We start from the raw sequence: 16408 nt of genomic DNA, 5'->3' as shown, positions 1-16408 counted from the left end.
AAGAGGCCCCTCATACTTGTGAACTTCCTGCTCATCATATTATCATGCTCCAGTAATCTCTTTTATTCCTACTACACACATGCTGTGTACTGGGGCCAGAGAGAGGAAGAGACTGGAATCCTGCAGGAGATTTGCAGTCACACACACACACACACGTGTCAACGGGCATATGGGGTGGGTAGTATAAAGAACTATTGAACAATGCAGCCACAGTGCACTGAAAATCAGTTTGTTGAAGCTCATAATGAGTGTTTTTACTGGAGAGTATATCAATGTATTTCAGTCTATGTTTTTCCTCTTTGCTAATATATTTTCCTGTTTCATTTTGTCTGCCATGGTGATGCTGGTGCTTCCTTTCTGCTCTGAATAATGTATTTTGTAATGTAAAAAAACAACAAAAAAACATTACTGTCATAATGCATATAATGTTAGTTAATCATAATTTAAATTTAATTTCAGATTAAAAATCTGGATATATGAAAACTTGGAAATGTTTATTCTCCCTGTCATTAAAACATTAGGGAAAGTCTCTCTTAACTTTAATTTACCTTCCCGTCCTTGTTTCTTCATATTCCATTTGTTTGATTTGTATTTTAATTTCTTGTTTTAAGCTTGAAATGTTTTAATCTTGATATTCTGCCATAAACCACCCTGTAATCTTGTTTTGGGAGGTGCGGTTTAAAATAAAGTTTATAAATATTATCACCAAATTTTAGTAATATAATAGTAATAGTGATATAATTACGGGATTAGGTCCAGCCAATATCCCTGTTTCCTATGATCTTCACGAGTTAATGATAGGAAACAAAACATACCAGAACAACTGATCTGACACCAGGTGGCAGCATTTAACAGACAATAACACCAGACTGAATTTGGATCTAAAGGGGCACTCCACTGATTTTACACATGAAGCTCAGTTTACTGATCATGTTCATGCTCATTAATTATTTCAGCAAGGGCTTGGAGACTACAATATATATAACAAAACTCAGTATGTCAAACTAGAGACATCGAGTTTGAAGATGTGGATGTTTTTCAAATCTGCCCCACAGGTTTAGGAAGTGCAACAATAAATTGCTAGGGTACCTCTTTACCCCTGTAAAAGGTTGATTGAGAGGGGTAGTAATGGTCTCTTAAAAGTGAAGTTGAAGCGACTATACATAATTTTACCACTTGAATACGCATAGTGTAATGCTGGATTTATATTCGTAAAGTAATGTGCATACTCTGCCGTGGACGTCAGACAGGAAGAGGCCTAGGAAAGGGAGCCCGTGGAGTCAAGGACTAAGATTTTTCAGTTTTTATTTAGAGCACCCTGCACCAGATGTTTCACTTTTTTCAGTGTGAGTAGAGTATAAAGAATGTATTAACAAACACAGTCTTTGTTTTATATAGTATGGATTAATTATTTGTAGACTAAGGTTTGTCTTTGTTGGAGTGGCCTCGTGTATAAAGGTGGGAGGTTGATGATCCTCTGGAGTCAGTTCATCGGGACACTTGCAGTAAGTGTCAGTCCAACAGTCACAGATGTAGCTTGGTTCTCTGTTCGTTATGCTTCACCTCTTCTTTTGTCTTTTTTTTCTCTTTCTTTTGTCCCATAACACCAACTAAACCTTATTGGGTCTAGTGAAAATATCAAATAAAATGTATTTTTACACTGGTTAACTGTAACTTCCTGTGTCAGCCACCTTGCCAGTCCTTACATATGAAGTTAAGGGTACTGGTGTGCGCTGAGGTCTGACACGGTGTCATTCTTGATAAAGCCACTAGGAGTTGCAAAAAAGTGAAATTTATAAATCTCACACTTTGGGGGATTAAGATTGAAAATCTCTTTTCAAAGAGCGTCCTATGCAGGAGGAAGTCGTTAATTAAAAGTTTCAAAAATACAACCCAACAACACAGAAATCATAAAATGTTAAAAATTAGTTCACAATAATTGACAGCTAAAATTACAAACAATGACAATTAATAGAATCAGCCTTAAAGTTGTTCTTAAATTATTTAAAATTGCCAAGAGAGACAAGGTCTCCCCCCCCCCCCCAAATGTGACTGAAGTTGCAGGCCAGTTTTTTCTAAACAGAGAAGGGGAGGTGACCTTTCCAATGAAACCAAATGGGAACAACTGCAGGTCATCTGGGCAGTAAACTCAAGGCCTGCTACCTCTGAGTTCACTGTGATGTTTTTCTGTCTCATCTAAGTTTCACCAACTCTGCTTCATAAGAAGTTTTTTTTCGGTGTCTTCAGTCATTTTAGTTCTTTAAATAGACTTGTGAATTAAAATAGCTGCAAGGGCTCTTGTACAGTAAGAATTGGGGGTATCACTTCATCGGAGGACTGGCTGTTAAAAATAGCCTGACTGCTGCCCACAAGTGTTGAGCCAAGGAGGACAGGCTGTCTCGAGAAACCTAAAAAGGTCTCATAAGGCTTTCAGTGTTGGGATTTGCCAGCAAATGATCTCAAAACATCTTTCTAATCACTCTAAAGGTGAGGTGCCTCTTATTAATCATGTTAGAAAAGGAAATTCTGCCAGTTATGGGAAGACTCTCAGTATGCCATTTTAACTTCATTTTAAAGACTTACCTAAATGAGTTATTATTGTGTGGAAACAGTATTTCGCATTCAAAATCCAGCCTCCATAAGCATTTTACAAACATTTATAATGTTCTTTCAACCTTCCACCAAAAGTTTTTTTTTCAAATCCTTAAATTTAATAAATGCAGTGGATGAAACATACCTCTAAATAATTCAATGAAATTGCAGGTACAGATGCACACTCTTCATCTCCAAAGTGCAGAATGAGAACAAAATTTGGGGGTAAATGCTATATATAGTCTTAAGTGCGGCCATACATGGGGTGGAAGGGGAACAGCATTCCTCCAGTGAGAGGGTAATATTTTTGTTACCATCAGCAAGTGCTTCCCAAGCGGCATCAGGCTGGTCTGCCACCGCTTTGCGCTGTTTTAATCTCTTGGGGTAAGTCACTTTTTTTTTATATATATTTGCTCTGTAGTAGGCTACTTTTATTGGAGAAATAACTTGCAGCTCAGAGTAGGAAGAGAAGGAATCTGCTGTCAAGTGTGGGATAAGTGAAATGTGCTGTTATAATGAATGGCTGTAGATAATCTGCCTCCTGTGTGGGAAACAGCAGCGGTCTGTTGTAGTCTCCCTGAGCAGCACTCCCTCACATACCAGTGCATTAAGGGGTTGCTGACCCGCTTTTTCTAATTTGTATCAGCTAAAAAGGCCCAGATAAAAGTGTTCTTGTGTTGAAATAATTGATTATACAGATTGGAAGCATAATTAGACCGATGCAGAGTGTGGGTTTGACAACTGGTTTAGAAGTCTTGTTCAGTTTAAAGCCTATTTCGCCTGATCAGTCTTATTTTCTGCATGATGGTTTTCATTAAATAAAATAAGGGCTGTGCACTGCTGGTAATGACTCTTTTTGTTTCATTTTCCAATCATGGAATAAGCAGACCGCTGCAAGCTATTCATAGCTAAGCTGTGTGAGGTTGTAAGGTGAAACATTTGAAGTGCTGAGCTCTGATATACGTTACTGTCCTGATGCCTCCTAAATGTGGGACTTCGACATGTGCGCCTGTGAGATAAATATGTTCATATGATATTTTTTTATTCTTTAAATATCAGCGTTTTAGCCATTGTAATGTATTATGCATGATATGAATATAACCACATAAATGATTTTTGAGAAGATCTACACTTTACTGAGGTATGATTGTAATGAAGATACACTGCTGAGACTTTCATTAATGCAGGGTTAACGAAAGTATCAGCGGTGTGCATTTAAAAGATGACAACATCTACTTGGAAAAATGTGTATCACAGACTTCTTAATGGCTGCTGTAACAATAACAGCAAAGGACAGACTTGTATTGACATTGTTAACATGTTTGGTCTCCCCCTCCCCCTGGTGCTGTTGGCCAGGTCTCCTTGAAGTGTTCCAGTCATGCCTTCCAAAGTCATACCTTGGTATCAGAAGAAGCATGTGAGCCGTATCAAAACTGATTATGCTTGTCATCACAGTACATGTGTTGTCAAGCAGCAGCAGCAGCAGCAGCAGCAAAGGTATGGAGGTTCACCTGCCACTTTGAAAAGCACAGCTGCTTTGCCGGGTAGAGCAACAAACATGCATAGCGCCGCTGCTGAGGGGCAGATCTGAGGATCTTCATGTTGCTGCTGCATATCCGTCTGCTTCCTAGCTGGCCGTCCATTTGTCTTCTGACGTCAGATTTAAAGCGGTGCAGGGCCAGATTTGAATAAACAAATCTGTCCATTGCAACGTGATGAAGGCCAATAATGACTGCAGTTATTGAGAGCGCATTCTGGATGACTCCTAAACAGCAGCCAGCTAGCCCTTCATCCACAAAAGAGTCGGACTCTTCAGTGTTAGACCTTTTTAAGAAGCACTAAAACAGTATGACAAGCATTCACATCCATAGCTTTTCTGTCAAATTAATATTTAACCATGCCAGATATTGGTTACATTTCATACGCAAAGCATACATATCCATCCATCCATCCATCGTCAACCACTTATCCTGCGTAGAGGGTCGTGGGGGGCTGGAGCCAATCCCAGCTTACATTGGGCGAAAGGCGGGGTCCACCCTGGACAGGTCACCAGTCCATCGCATGGCCACACATAGACAGACAACCACTCATGCTCACACTCACAGCTAAGGACAATTTTTGGAGACACCAATTAACCTAGCCTGCGTGTCTACAGATAGTGGGAGGAAGCCGGAGCACCTGGAGAGAACCACGGGGAGAACATGCAAACTCCACACAGAAAGGCCGGGGCAACCGGGGTTTGAACCCACGACCTTCTTGCTGAACCTGAATAGCCAACATTGGTGGTTTTACATGCCAAGTTCACTACCTCTGCACACAGCATTAAAGTGAAGTCATTAGAATCATATTTGTAACATAGCAGATGTGATTTTTCCTCCATGGCTGCTTAACTTGATAATTCACTGTAAATCACAAAACAACTTAGTGGTTTTACGTATTTGTGTTTCTTGATGCAGAAATAGGTCTAGAAAATGTTGTTACCATTATCTCTCGCTGCCAACTGCAGTTGTCAGTGTGTCAACTTGCCTGAAGGCGTGATCACAGACCATTTGGTATTTTATGACTCAAAGTCAAGGAACAAATGTTAACTCGTTCTACAGAGAGTGACAATGTGTAGTGTCTTAGTTAACACATTGCTGACAAGAGAAAATTCAAGATATGCGTGTTGAATAAGATGAGAGGCTAGAAGTTTTAAGCATGGTACTTAGTGGTAATCAGTGGGAATGCACATTCATCCCTCTGTGTGATGCTATTTGTTCGTCCGCCTGTCCGCCTAACGTTGATTTGTCCAACCTAAAGCTCTCAGGAAAGTACCTGAAAACACTGCATTCATGAAGATGCAGACCAGTCAAAACCAAACAAGTGAAAATGTGCGACAGCATTCAAAAAACGTTGTTGGAACGTTTTGAAATGGTCATCAATAAGTCAGTAGCCCCTTCTCATTCAGGGGTCCAGAAACTCTGCAGCTACAGCCCTGGATGGGGCTACAGATCATGCTAGTGCTACTGATGCGCTACAGCTTCTGCTAGTTTTATTTCTTTTGTCATCAGAGACATGTATGTATTTTACTAGATTGCTGTAGCGTGCTTTTAAAAAGCATTGCACCCTACCTAGCTCTAGGTCCAACTGTGCTGTTTAACATAGTTATGCTGAATTTCAGTTGAAGGCTGCGCTACAGCTTCTTCTTCACCTGTGATGAGGGCAGAACATAAAACTGTCTCAAGACCCAGATCTGAGCCACTACAAGCCAAGATCTGATAATGGGTCATTCTGTTGAAAGATGCCATGTTGTCATGTAGCCCCTGCCTTGTTTCCGAAGCAGAACACTCCCCTGAATCTGACATAAATCTGAGGCCAGTGTTCAGAGCTGTATACATTCTAATATCATTTCTGACCAGTTATCTCATCAGAGTGATTGGAAAACAAGGGCTGAGTGTTTTTAAGTGACATGTCAGTCGTCTGTTGATTTGATCAACCATATCCTTCAAAAAGAGTGCAGTCCCATGAAAGTGCACAGTGTATGAGGCAGTGGCAACAAGTCTGTTTAGTAAAAATATGTACGAATGGATGTTTTTAGGATACTTTATAGATGGTATAGGAGTATATTATACGCTGTATACAAAGCAAGGGAGAGATGGGTCTACAACAACAAGTACAAAGGAGAAACCACAAATATATTCTAGAAGTTAAATTTGGATTGGCACCATATTCTGTCCATCCCTTTTAAACTCAAATTAAAACATGATTACAGAGAAGGATACCTTCATTTGTGAGCCCTTGGGACCATTTTGTACCACTGTATTGGTACTTCAAACTCAAAAAAAAAAAAAAAACTCAGGTGGATCATGGGAGATTTTAGGGCAGCGACTGCTTCTGCAAAACTAAAACCTGAAAGTCCGTTATGGTGGAATTTCCTTTGAATTTCTGTTTCTTTAATGATGGACCTCCTCCTGACAGGAAATCAAGCTCTAAATCGGTAAACCAGGTGCAGGCCCAGGCCACAGAGGCTATGGCGGAACCAGCGTATACCATACCGGCGTTCCGGGAGAGGTGAGTTCCCATTGGTTGCTGTCATACTGTATGCTATTTTAGGTGTAAGGTAATACTGAACTACAGTCTCTACTAGCTGACCCCAGTCAAGACAGCACATTTCTTCAGTGTTACTAGTTGTACATTTTACAGTGATGAAATTGTCAAGATTTTGAATTGTGTTTCATATTAATAAGGCGGCTGTCTATGAGATGTTTTAAATGAACTCTGTTTGGCTGATGGACACACTTTATCAGTGATGAATGAGCTCACCAGAACAGATGAAACACAGAAAAGTGATTCTGGCAAATATTAGTGCTCGATATAGAGAGAATGTCAGTTGTTGTTTGATGATATTTCTGAGAGTTAACTGGAAATAATTATAAATCCCCAGAGCTTGAATCTAATCTGCAGATATACTGTATTCTTCCACTTCTGCCTCCAACTTTAGTTCCTACTTTACCTTTAATTATGAGATGAAGATGATGCAAAAGGAAATGGCAAAAGAAAAAATAAAATAAAGTTTCCAAGTCTAAAGTTTGCCAAAAAGGTGTTTTAATATTTCACTTTAAGCCTGTATGAGATAAACTGCAAGTGTAACTCATTGTTGACATCCAGTGACTCTAAAATTATTAATCTGTATTAATATGTATGGAGTTGGTTCCTAGAGTTGTGGTGGATCACTTTAAATTGTGTGTTGGTAGGACTGCTGAGGGGACTGAGGAGTACCAGCGAGTGACCACGAAGGTTGGGAAAGGACTGACTGTTATTCAGGAGGAGCTCCACCGGATGAGGATGACCACCAAGGCCCAAGTGGAGAGTCTTGCTATCCAGAGAGAGGTAAGGAGCCAATCGCACAACATCTGACATTTCATATCACATGCAGATGACAACTCAACTGTATGTCTATCTTTTTTACAGACCACCTGGTCTTGTTGACACGCTGCATCAATGCACTGTCCAGATTGAAAAGTCTAAGAAAGTAGAACTCATTACTCCTCACCTCCCCCTGTATCATAGAAGCAAGTTACAGTGTCATAGATCACTGCATACTGTAACTTAACAGCAGGATACACTCTTTCACATCAGAAATCAGAAATACTTTATTGATCCCGAGGGGAAATTCTTGTAAAAGGGAGGGAGAAGGGAACTTTTGGTCTGTGCATTTAACCCATCCTAATTAGCAGCAGTGGGCTGCCATCGTATTGCGCCCTGGGAGCAGTTGGGGGTTCAAGGCCTTGATCAGGGGCCCCTTTGGCAATGCTTCTTGCCAGGCTCAATCCGGTGAATCACCGAGTGTCAAGCCATGTTCTAAAAGACTGTGCTAAGGCCACCCCAAATGCTTTTCCTGTCGGTTATGGACCTCTCAGGTGAACCTGTTGCTAACTTTTCTTAGGGTGAGGATTAAGACTAATATTTAGTTATTTATGCTGTAGAAAAAGACTACCGGTGGATCTGAGGCACACCCAAACTTTGACCACCTTTAAAGCAAGCCTACTCCATTCTTGTTTCCAATTGCTCTCGGTCTCCCCGCGACCCTGTACGCAGGATAAGCGGTTGACGATGGATGGATGGATGGATTTTTATGTCTTTATTTGTTAGAGTTGGCAGCATTTCTCTGTTTCCAAAATTCTGCTTTAAGCGGAAATACATATTTTCTTCAATCTATAGTTATGATGATCAAGCATCTAAAGTCACATTTATAAAGTTTATTAACCTCATTGTATGTAGTGATTAACTTACCAGATAACAACACAAATATATTACTAAAGGAAGTGTTTTTGATCAACATTTCTCAATAGTAGAGTGGACATTTAATGAGTCCACAACATTTTACTTTAAAACATTGTGCAATACAGTAAATATCCGACTGTTTATGAAGGTGCTACGTAAATGAACGTGTCTTGCTCTGTCTCGTCTTGCTGTAAGAAGACAAATGGATGATGCTGAAGTTAAAAGTTGTGCTGCTCTGTTGACTGCTGACCTCACCTCTTTAATCCCTCTAGTCTGAGCAGGTCTGAGCAGAGTGATGTCAGCTGGGAAATGTTGATGATGACAACATGTTGGCATAGACATAGATATATCTTCTCTGCACAGAAACAACTGCTCTGTCTATTAACCAAGCATTGTAAACAAACTTAAAGATGACAACCAGCACTTTAGTCCCAGTCACTGTTTCTTTTCAAATACAGTACAACATGAGCCCGTTTAGATAAAATATATCATTCTCCTGTGACATGTGTGCTGCGTCATATACATTCACTTGATGCAGTTTACTTTCTCCAGGTTAAGAATATGATGACCAAGAGGGTGGATTTGTTGGATGATATCCCCAAGATGCCAGACTTCCTGGTTGCCCTGAGGCCCCACACCGTGTGGGAGAAGACTCCTGTCAAACTGTTCTGCACTGTGCAGGGAAACCCACGGCCCATTGTCAAATGGTCAGAATAATCACATCTCAGGGGTTTTAGATTTGACCTCAGTTTTCTTTTAATGTCAGAATAAGCAGAACCACATTTAAACCATTAAAGTTTATGGCATCCAAGTTTAATCATGAGTGGTGATGAGTTTATAAGAGCGGTAGCTGATTACACTACTTACATATTTGTATACGTGTATTTTCTTAATTGAATTGAATTTTTATTTAACTTTATTTTGGTAAAAATTTTAATCTTGATATTTTAAGGACTAGTTAGCATGTATGTTAGCATTCCCGTGGCTCAGGAGGTAGAGCGGGTTGCCCATTAATTGTTAATGAAGATCGGCGGTTTAATCCCTGGCTTCTCCAGGCTGCATGTCGAAGTGTCCTTGGGCAAGATACTGACCCCCAAATTGCCCCTGGTGGCTCTTCCATCGGCATGTGAGTGTTAGTTTCTGTTGGAGCACACAGGCTCAGTGAATGAATATTTGTGAATGGTGAGTGTGATGTAGTGTAAAAGCTTTTACATTTACTTTAATCCATTTAAAACCAATGGGCATTGTTAGCATACCCTGCCACCACTTTGTAAATATCTGCTGCTATTTAAGTACCTAACATTGATTCCTGACTGTTTGCAGGTATAAAGGAGGAGTGCCAGTTGACCCACTTAGTGCCCCAGGAAAGTACAAGATTGATAACAAGTATGGAGTCCACAGTTTGATCATTAGCAGGTATGGCACAAACACATCTTCAATTTTGTTGTATTAATAACTTTATTATGGTTTGGTTTCAAATGAGAGAATCCTGATACCACAAGTCGGAAGAATGTGTCAAAGTACCAAAAGGAAACACCTCACACTCCACTACTATTGTGAGAATGATCATTACTATCTCATCTGCTTACCACACACTGCAGCGAGTAAGATGGTGTCATATTTGAAACTCAAACACACGGTCTGTACCTCTTGATGCTATTAGAAGAAACACACAACATATGACCTTGTCTTGCACAGCTTCACAAAAGTCTGGAACTATGAAATGTGTAAAATATAAAAGAAACTGTGTTACAAGGGCGAAAGCAAAATAACAGATGGGGTTTAGAGTTAACTATTGCTAAATAATGTCCCCTGTTACTCTCCCTTTAATGTTTATAATTATTGTGCTGTACCTTCACATTGGGTGTCAAAAATGAAAAGACATGTGGCTAGAGACGGAGAGGGGAGACTATTGAGGGCTGGGCCCGGCTGACTGGCCTGTTCGTCATCTTTAAGACTCCTCAGCTGTTCGTGTCAAAGTGCTGCCCTTTGCGTCATTCGAGCCACGAATTCCTCCCACTGCTCTCTCTCTCTCTCTCTCTCTCTTTCTTTCTCTCTGAGGCATTGAATATCTCCGGTCTTTGCATTAAAGGGTCAGCGAGGAGATTATGTCGTTTATGTTGTTTAAGAATTTTCTCACTCAGACTCCAAGTGAAAAGCTCTGTTAGAAGAAGAACACAGACTCAGTTTGTGTCCCCAACAGCTGAGAAAAGGGATCGGCTTTTAAAATAGTTCCTTCCATGGTGAAGGTCACATTTCTTCCTTCTATTCTCACACTCAGACTCCTCTTCAATCGCTGTCACGAGGGCGCCACTGCCTTGGTGCACCTTGTTTTCAGTGCCCCCTCAACATGTGAGATCATTTTTCAAAAGAGGTCGAACACAATGTCATAATCAAACGTAGACTTAAGGAGTTTACAAACTTGAAGAGCATCAGTTCTTCAACATTAGAACAAAAATACAATGTAATGTTAGCTGTCGTCAGCTATTCACCAGCTCATCACAGACACTAGCATAGTCTTTCTGTCAGTCTACTTAGTACTGCGTTAGTTTGGGACTTCCACAGTTGCTGGCATGACTTGTGTGTTAGACAAAAAATTTCTAAGATGAAACTCTTCACTACAGACGTCAAGGGTTCTTTTCCCAAAACGTAAAGTTATTTGCATTTGTTGACAGTAGGACTCAGTATGTACGTAAAGTTACCCTGCTTGTACGTACACATCTGGCTGCTATTTTATGAACGTTATATTTGTTGTAATAGAAAAGCCGATATGTTAGCAAGCTAACAGAAAACAGGCCAACTCCATGTCAATCTTCATCCCCATCCTCATCTTCAGTGCTCGCTATTTTCGTAGCTTCCTATTGCATTCATGCTCACAACACCTGGTTATTACAAGTCCCGCCCTGAAACGCCCAGAAATGTGGCGAAAACAGCAAAATAACAATATTTAGGCGAGGGGAGGGTCTCAGTCACCATCACACACTTTTAGTGATGATTGAGAGGGATTATATTTATTACATTATGACATGTTTCTATGCCTCTTGAAGGTGTGTTGTGAGTGATACCGCTGAGTACAGTGCTGTGGCCACCAACCAGCATGGCACGGCTACCAGCAAGGCTACAGTTATTGTGAAGAGTAAGTCATTCTCTTATTCTGGCTCTGCAGTGTTCAGACATTGTTCACCTGTCATGTTTCTTTCTGTAATCATGATTTTCTATTCTTCACAGGAGCATCAGGAGCCGGCGAGTCCTGCCATCTTGGTCTAGGTGAGGAGGAGAGGGGGGGTGGGAGCCGAGGATCCAGATGGAGGGGGCGGGGGTCTTTAAATTTAAATTTTTTTTGTTGGAATCTGGCCCAGACGCAACCAGTTCTACCACATGGGATCAGCTGGCTACAAATAGCAGTGCATGTGAGAAGCCTGATAAGCAGTGGAAACTATTGTTAGAAGCTGATGTGATAGTTCAGCCTTTGATATAATTTAACCTTCATATACTTTTGATTAGGCCATAAAAGGGTGATTATTAAACACATTAGACACATGCATTCTTTTTTTTTTTTTATTATTATGTTTTTGCACACCATGAGGTGACAGGCGAATAAAATCCTGCACAATGTTGATCACTTACACTCACTTTACTAGCAACACCCCTGTCCTTGCTCTTCATACCATCACCAACGTCTTGTGTAAGACAGCAGTTCCAAAACAGAGATTGGAGAATTCCCATTCTGCCATTGGAAAATGCAGAAACAATCAAGTTTACATGCATGTTTGACATTACTGTATTATTTTGAATCCTACATCATCAGCATCATTCTGGTCTTTTATAATGTCCACCTTTAAATTACGTACCCCAAATAGTTATGAAATGTTAATGATGATTAACAGTGATGTCTCACCTCTTGCCCAGTGCCTCATCTGACTGAGATCCATGCCAGTAAGCTGGAGGTCACCCTGCTTGATCGGTTCTCAGTGAGCTTTGGCGTGGAGGGCGGCTCCATCAGTCTGGTGTGTAGCATGGTGGTCGTCCCCGACCTCCCCAACCTACCGCCCCTCGCCCAGTGGTACAGGGATGGTAAGACTTTTCTTTATTCATCGAGTTGACATCAAGGACACAACCAATTTTCTCCATTCTATTTTCTTCTTTTATTATTTTTATTTTATTTGCATTTCAATTTTATTTTATTTTAAATATCTATTTATTTATCCATTCCTTTCCGTAGCTTCCCCAGAGTCAAGCAGCTGGTTGTTTCTGTATTTTGGTCCCTCCTCACTGTGTCTTCCATCTTGCCTGCTAACAGATAAACTGCTGAAACCAAGCAAGCTAGTGGAGATGGCGGTGGGTGGAGGAGCGGCCCGTCTGACACTGCCTCAACTGGCCAAGGATGATGAAGGCCTCTACACCCTACGCATCTTTACAAAGGATGGCACCGCTGAGCATAGCGCCTACCTGTTCGTTTCAGGTAGGATAGATCTCTCTCTGTAACATGAAGCATTTGAACATCAGTAAATCATCACATTGGTTTATTAGAAAACTGAATTATTGGGTCACATTTTTTGGGAAAAACCCTCCTGGATTGTTTTATTTGCAAAAAGGGATATTTAAAGCACAAAACAGGAACCACAGTTTGTTTGGAGTAAATAGAAAAACTGTAAAATGAGTGTTGATAGTCAACATGGCTGACCAAAGAGTGTAAAACATCTAAAGATATTTCATCTCGAGCAAATCTAATGAAAATCCATTGATTACTTATTGAAATACCAAACAGAGAACAAACTTCAGCCAAAAGAAAGCTGAAAATTAGCTTTTAGTGAAAGCTGTTTACAGGCAGAAAACTATTAATCTCGATGGTTCACTTGAAAGATGCTGTAGATATGGTCTTTATTGACAAACAGCTGGATGGTGACATGGATGGATGGATGGTTGATCTAAATGTTTATCTTTTGTCAACATAGTCAGTTTTTTAGGACTCCAGCAAAATCTCAACCCATTACAAATGTCACCTCAGTATTACACAGCATGTTCACTGAAGATATGCCTCAACATGACAATATGAGGGATTATTTTCTTTATACTTGGCATGTGACCCTTTCATGTATGAGGGCTTCAGTTAGGAAATCTGCAGTTCCCACGATAACCAGCATACAATATTTTTAGCTTTGCAAGGTAGTTTGATTCAGGATGTTTTTAATCAATATTATAATCTACAATCACACATACAAATACATCAAACAGGCATGTAGAAATAGAAGTAAAAATATTTTTAAAAGATTTAAACCTGTTGCTCTCATTAGGTTACCTCTTTAAAGCTGTTTTCTTCTACTGAAAGCTGAAACAAGTTTTTTTTTAAAGTATTTCCAAGTTGAGTTTTGGTCACATCTATCTGTCTATCCATCTGTTTGTGTCCCTCTTTCTGTTCTCCATCATTCCTCTGTCATCCCTTCCTACCTTTTGACCTTATATCCTTGCTCCTAGATGCTGCTCCCTCTGCGGCCGGGGCCCCTGGTGCACCAATGAGCGTAAAGGCATATGATATCAACTCGGACTACGTCCTGGTTGCCTGGAAACCCCCGAACACCGTCAATGAGGCAGCAATCACCGGATACTTTGTGGATCGGTCAGTCTGTACCCTGAAAACTCTTCAGGCGTTCTTTTTAAAGCACAGAGCTTGCACACTAACATAATTACAGTCAAACTACAAATTACACTGCACTTTATGCCACGGAAATTATTAAAAGTGTGATATGATGTCATAGTATTTATTTAAAGCCGCACTCATCAATATTGTTTGTGTTAACTATAGATGAAATGACTCAGTGTAATGTGAAAGGAGTTGCTTTTAGTGACAGCAACATAGAATTATCACCCCTAGTTGAAATGATTTGGTAATTAATTGATGAATCTTTTAATTAAGCAACATTTATACATATTTTCTGGTTGCAGCCTCCCCAATATGAGAATTTGTTGCTTTTCTCTGTTATGTATCATTGTAAACGTATTTCTTTGGCTGTTTGGACAAAACATTTTCTTTTACGTTTCATACACTAAATGATTAATCAAAGAAGTGATTGACAGATTAATCAGTAATGAAACTAGTCCTCAGATACTCTCAGAGTTTTTGTTTTCAGCTTGTTGTGAAGTTTGTTTCACTAAGGTGACCAAAATATTACCCATTAACGCAGATTTAACTAAAAAACATTCAAGTGTAATATCTTTTGTATTCCTGTAAAGGTTTCCATTCACTCGTATTATGGTTATCAATGTGTTGCCTTGCGTGAAGCACATGTTTTCCAGTCTGTTCTCATCTCAGGCGTCATATACACATGCTCGACAAGCGTAGTTGTTTCACGCAAAACGTTGATTCTGCATGTATAGGACACGCCCCCAAAATTGCTAGTAGCGCTTCCGGTCACGAACTAGCTAGCTAGCGAAGTTTGTGTTTAAGGCATTGAAAGTCCCCTGAGCCAAATTTCCCTGACCTTAAACGTCACAGAAGTTTGTGCATGAACCTAAGTCAGTAAATATATGCACGTCGACCGGCTAACCCTACCTGCTAGCACATCAGTCGTGAACGGGTTGGGTTAGCCTCTTTTTGGTTGCAACGCAATAGCAAACTGAAGCGTTTCATACACATGCCGAATCAATGTTTTGCGTAAAATAGCCTGGTTTGTCAAAGCGTGTGACGCCTGACATGAGAGTGGGTGTTTTCTGCAAGATAAATGTTAGTACTACAGTAAATTGTTGATGATGAAGAGTTAATTGCCCTAAATGGTACTCTACAGGCTTTAGGATGATTAGTGAATTCTAGTCGCATTTAAACTTTCCTTTATACAGCTAAAAAAAACTAGTTTCAATAGATGCAGTGTCAGAATGTCATTACTAGTGATGTCATCTCCCGGTGTGCAGGTGTGAAGCTGGCAGTGACACCTGGGTCCAGTGCAATGATGCCCCAGTGAAGGTTTGTAAATACCCGGTGCACGGCCTGAAAGTGGGCCACTCCTACCACTTCCGGGTCAGAGCCGTGAACAGCGCCGGCATCAGCAGGCCGTCCCGCAAGTCGGACAAAGTGACCGCCCTCGACGCTGCCGAGAGCGAGAGGCTGCAAGGTACAGATGAAGGTAAATGCAAAATACAAACCGGCGGGAGGCGACTGTTTCATAACAGGTCTGTTGTTGTCGTTTCCTGCAACAGTGATTAAAATCAAAGGAAAATACGACATAGTGATCAAGGATGATGACCTGGAAGGTACAGTAGTATAGAAAGACTGATCTGGGTTCAGAGACTTTCTTTTAATCCTTTAAACCCCTTCATCCTAATCTCACACAAACTAAATACTAACACCTGTCCCTCTTTCCAGACAACATCAGTACCATCATGATAAGAATACATTGAACATTTTAGTAAATGTTTTACACCTTATATGGACAAATCAGCTTTTAGTTACATTCAGAATCTTTTCTTCTCATGTCATTATTATATATAATTATGAGTTAGGCAGGATAGGATATACTATGTACATGAAGAAACATGGCACCTTTAAAACATTTTCATTTAAGACACTTTAAGTCAGCATTCTGAGATCAGAAACATCAAAATTTTGAAATTAAACCTAGGGTAGGCAATTTTCTTTGTCATAATTTTTTGGTATATTTGTTGAAATTGTCTTACATCTGACAACAATCAATAAATCAAATGCTCTGACACAAAGGTAGCCAGTATCTGTGGCTGTCACAGGACTGGAATAAGCACAGTCAAACATTTGATTTCATTATGAAATGATTGGCTGGTCTACCTGCATGTATGTCTACCTTCTTACATTTTATTTGTAGATCTTCTCACATTATTTGTATAGTTCTGAGATGAATCTCAGAGTGGAAATATTTATTTAAATGGCCTAATTATTTTCCATACAGCTCTGATATGAATGTAGAATTCCTTTATTGCCTCTTTAATGTGTATTTTGTCAGTAAAACATTTGCTGCTTTTCTTCACACTGACACCAGATAAGCTTCTCTCAAATGTTAAAATTAAAACCTGTGTTTAACAAAACAAA

At 40.0% G+C, this 16408-nt stretch overlaps 1 protein-coding gene across 1 annotated transcript in view; it reads left to right on the top strand.

Annotated features, from left to right (window-relative positions):
• The first annotated feature begins 6493 nt into the window (after nucleotides 1–6493).
• Nucleotides 6494–16408, top strand: part of myom2a (myomesin 2a) — a 30169-nt gene continuing 20254 nt past the window's right edge. The window contains exons 1-11 of the mRNA XM_046028767.1: nucleotides 6494–6642; nucleotides 7326–7461; nucleotides 8908–9062; nucleotides 9679–9771; nucleotides 11403–11491; nucleotides 11584–11622; nucleotides 12265–12429; nucleotides 12656–12817; nucleotides 13831–13972; nucleotides 15262–15461; nucleotides 15547–15600. Coding sequence (XP_045884723.1) covers nucleotides 6494–6642; nucleotides 7326–7461; nucleotides 8908–9062; nucleotides 9679–9771; nucleotides 11403–11491; nucleotides 11584–11622; nucleotides 12265–12429; nucleotides 12656–12817; nucleotides 13831–13972; nucleotides 15262–15461; nucleotides 15547–15600 — 1384 coding nt within the window. The remainder of the gene's footprint in view (nucleotides 6643–7325; nucleotides 7462–8907; nucleotides 9063–9678; nucleotides 9772–11402; nucleotides 11492–11583; nucleotides 11623–12264; nucleotides 12430–12655; nucleotides 12818–13830; nucleotides 13973–15261; nucleotides 15462–15546; nucleotides 15601–16408) is intronic.

The sequence above is a fragment of the Micropterus dolomieu genome, linkage group LG01, assembly GCF_021292245.1.
Source record: "Micropterus dolomieu isolate WLL.071019.BEF.003 ecotype Adirondacks linkage group LG01, ASM2129224v1, whole genome shotgun sequence".
NCBI lineage: Eukaryota > Metazoa > Chordata > Actinopteri > Centrarchiformes > Centrarchidae > Micropterus > Micropterus dolomieu.
This window is presented reverse-complemented; position numbering and strand designations above follow the sequence as displayed.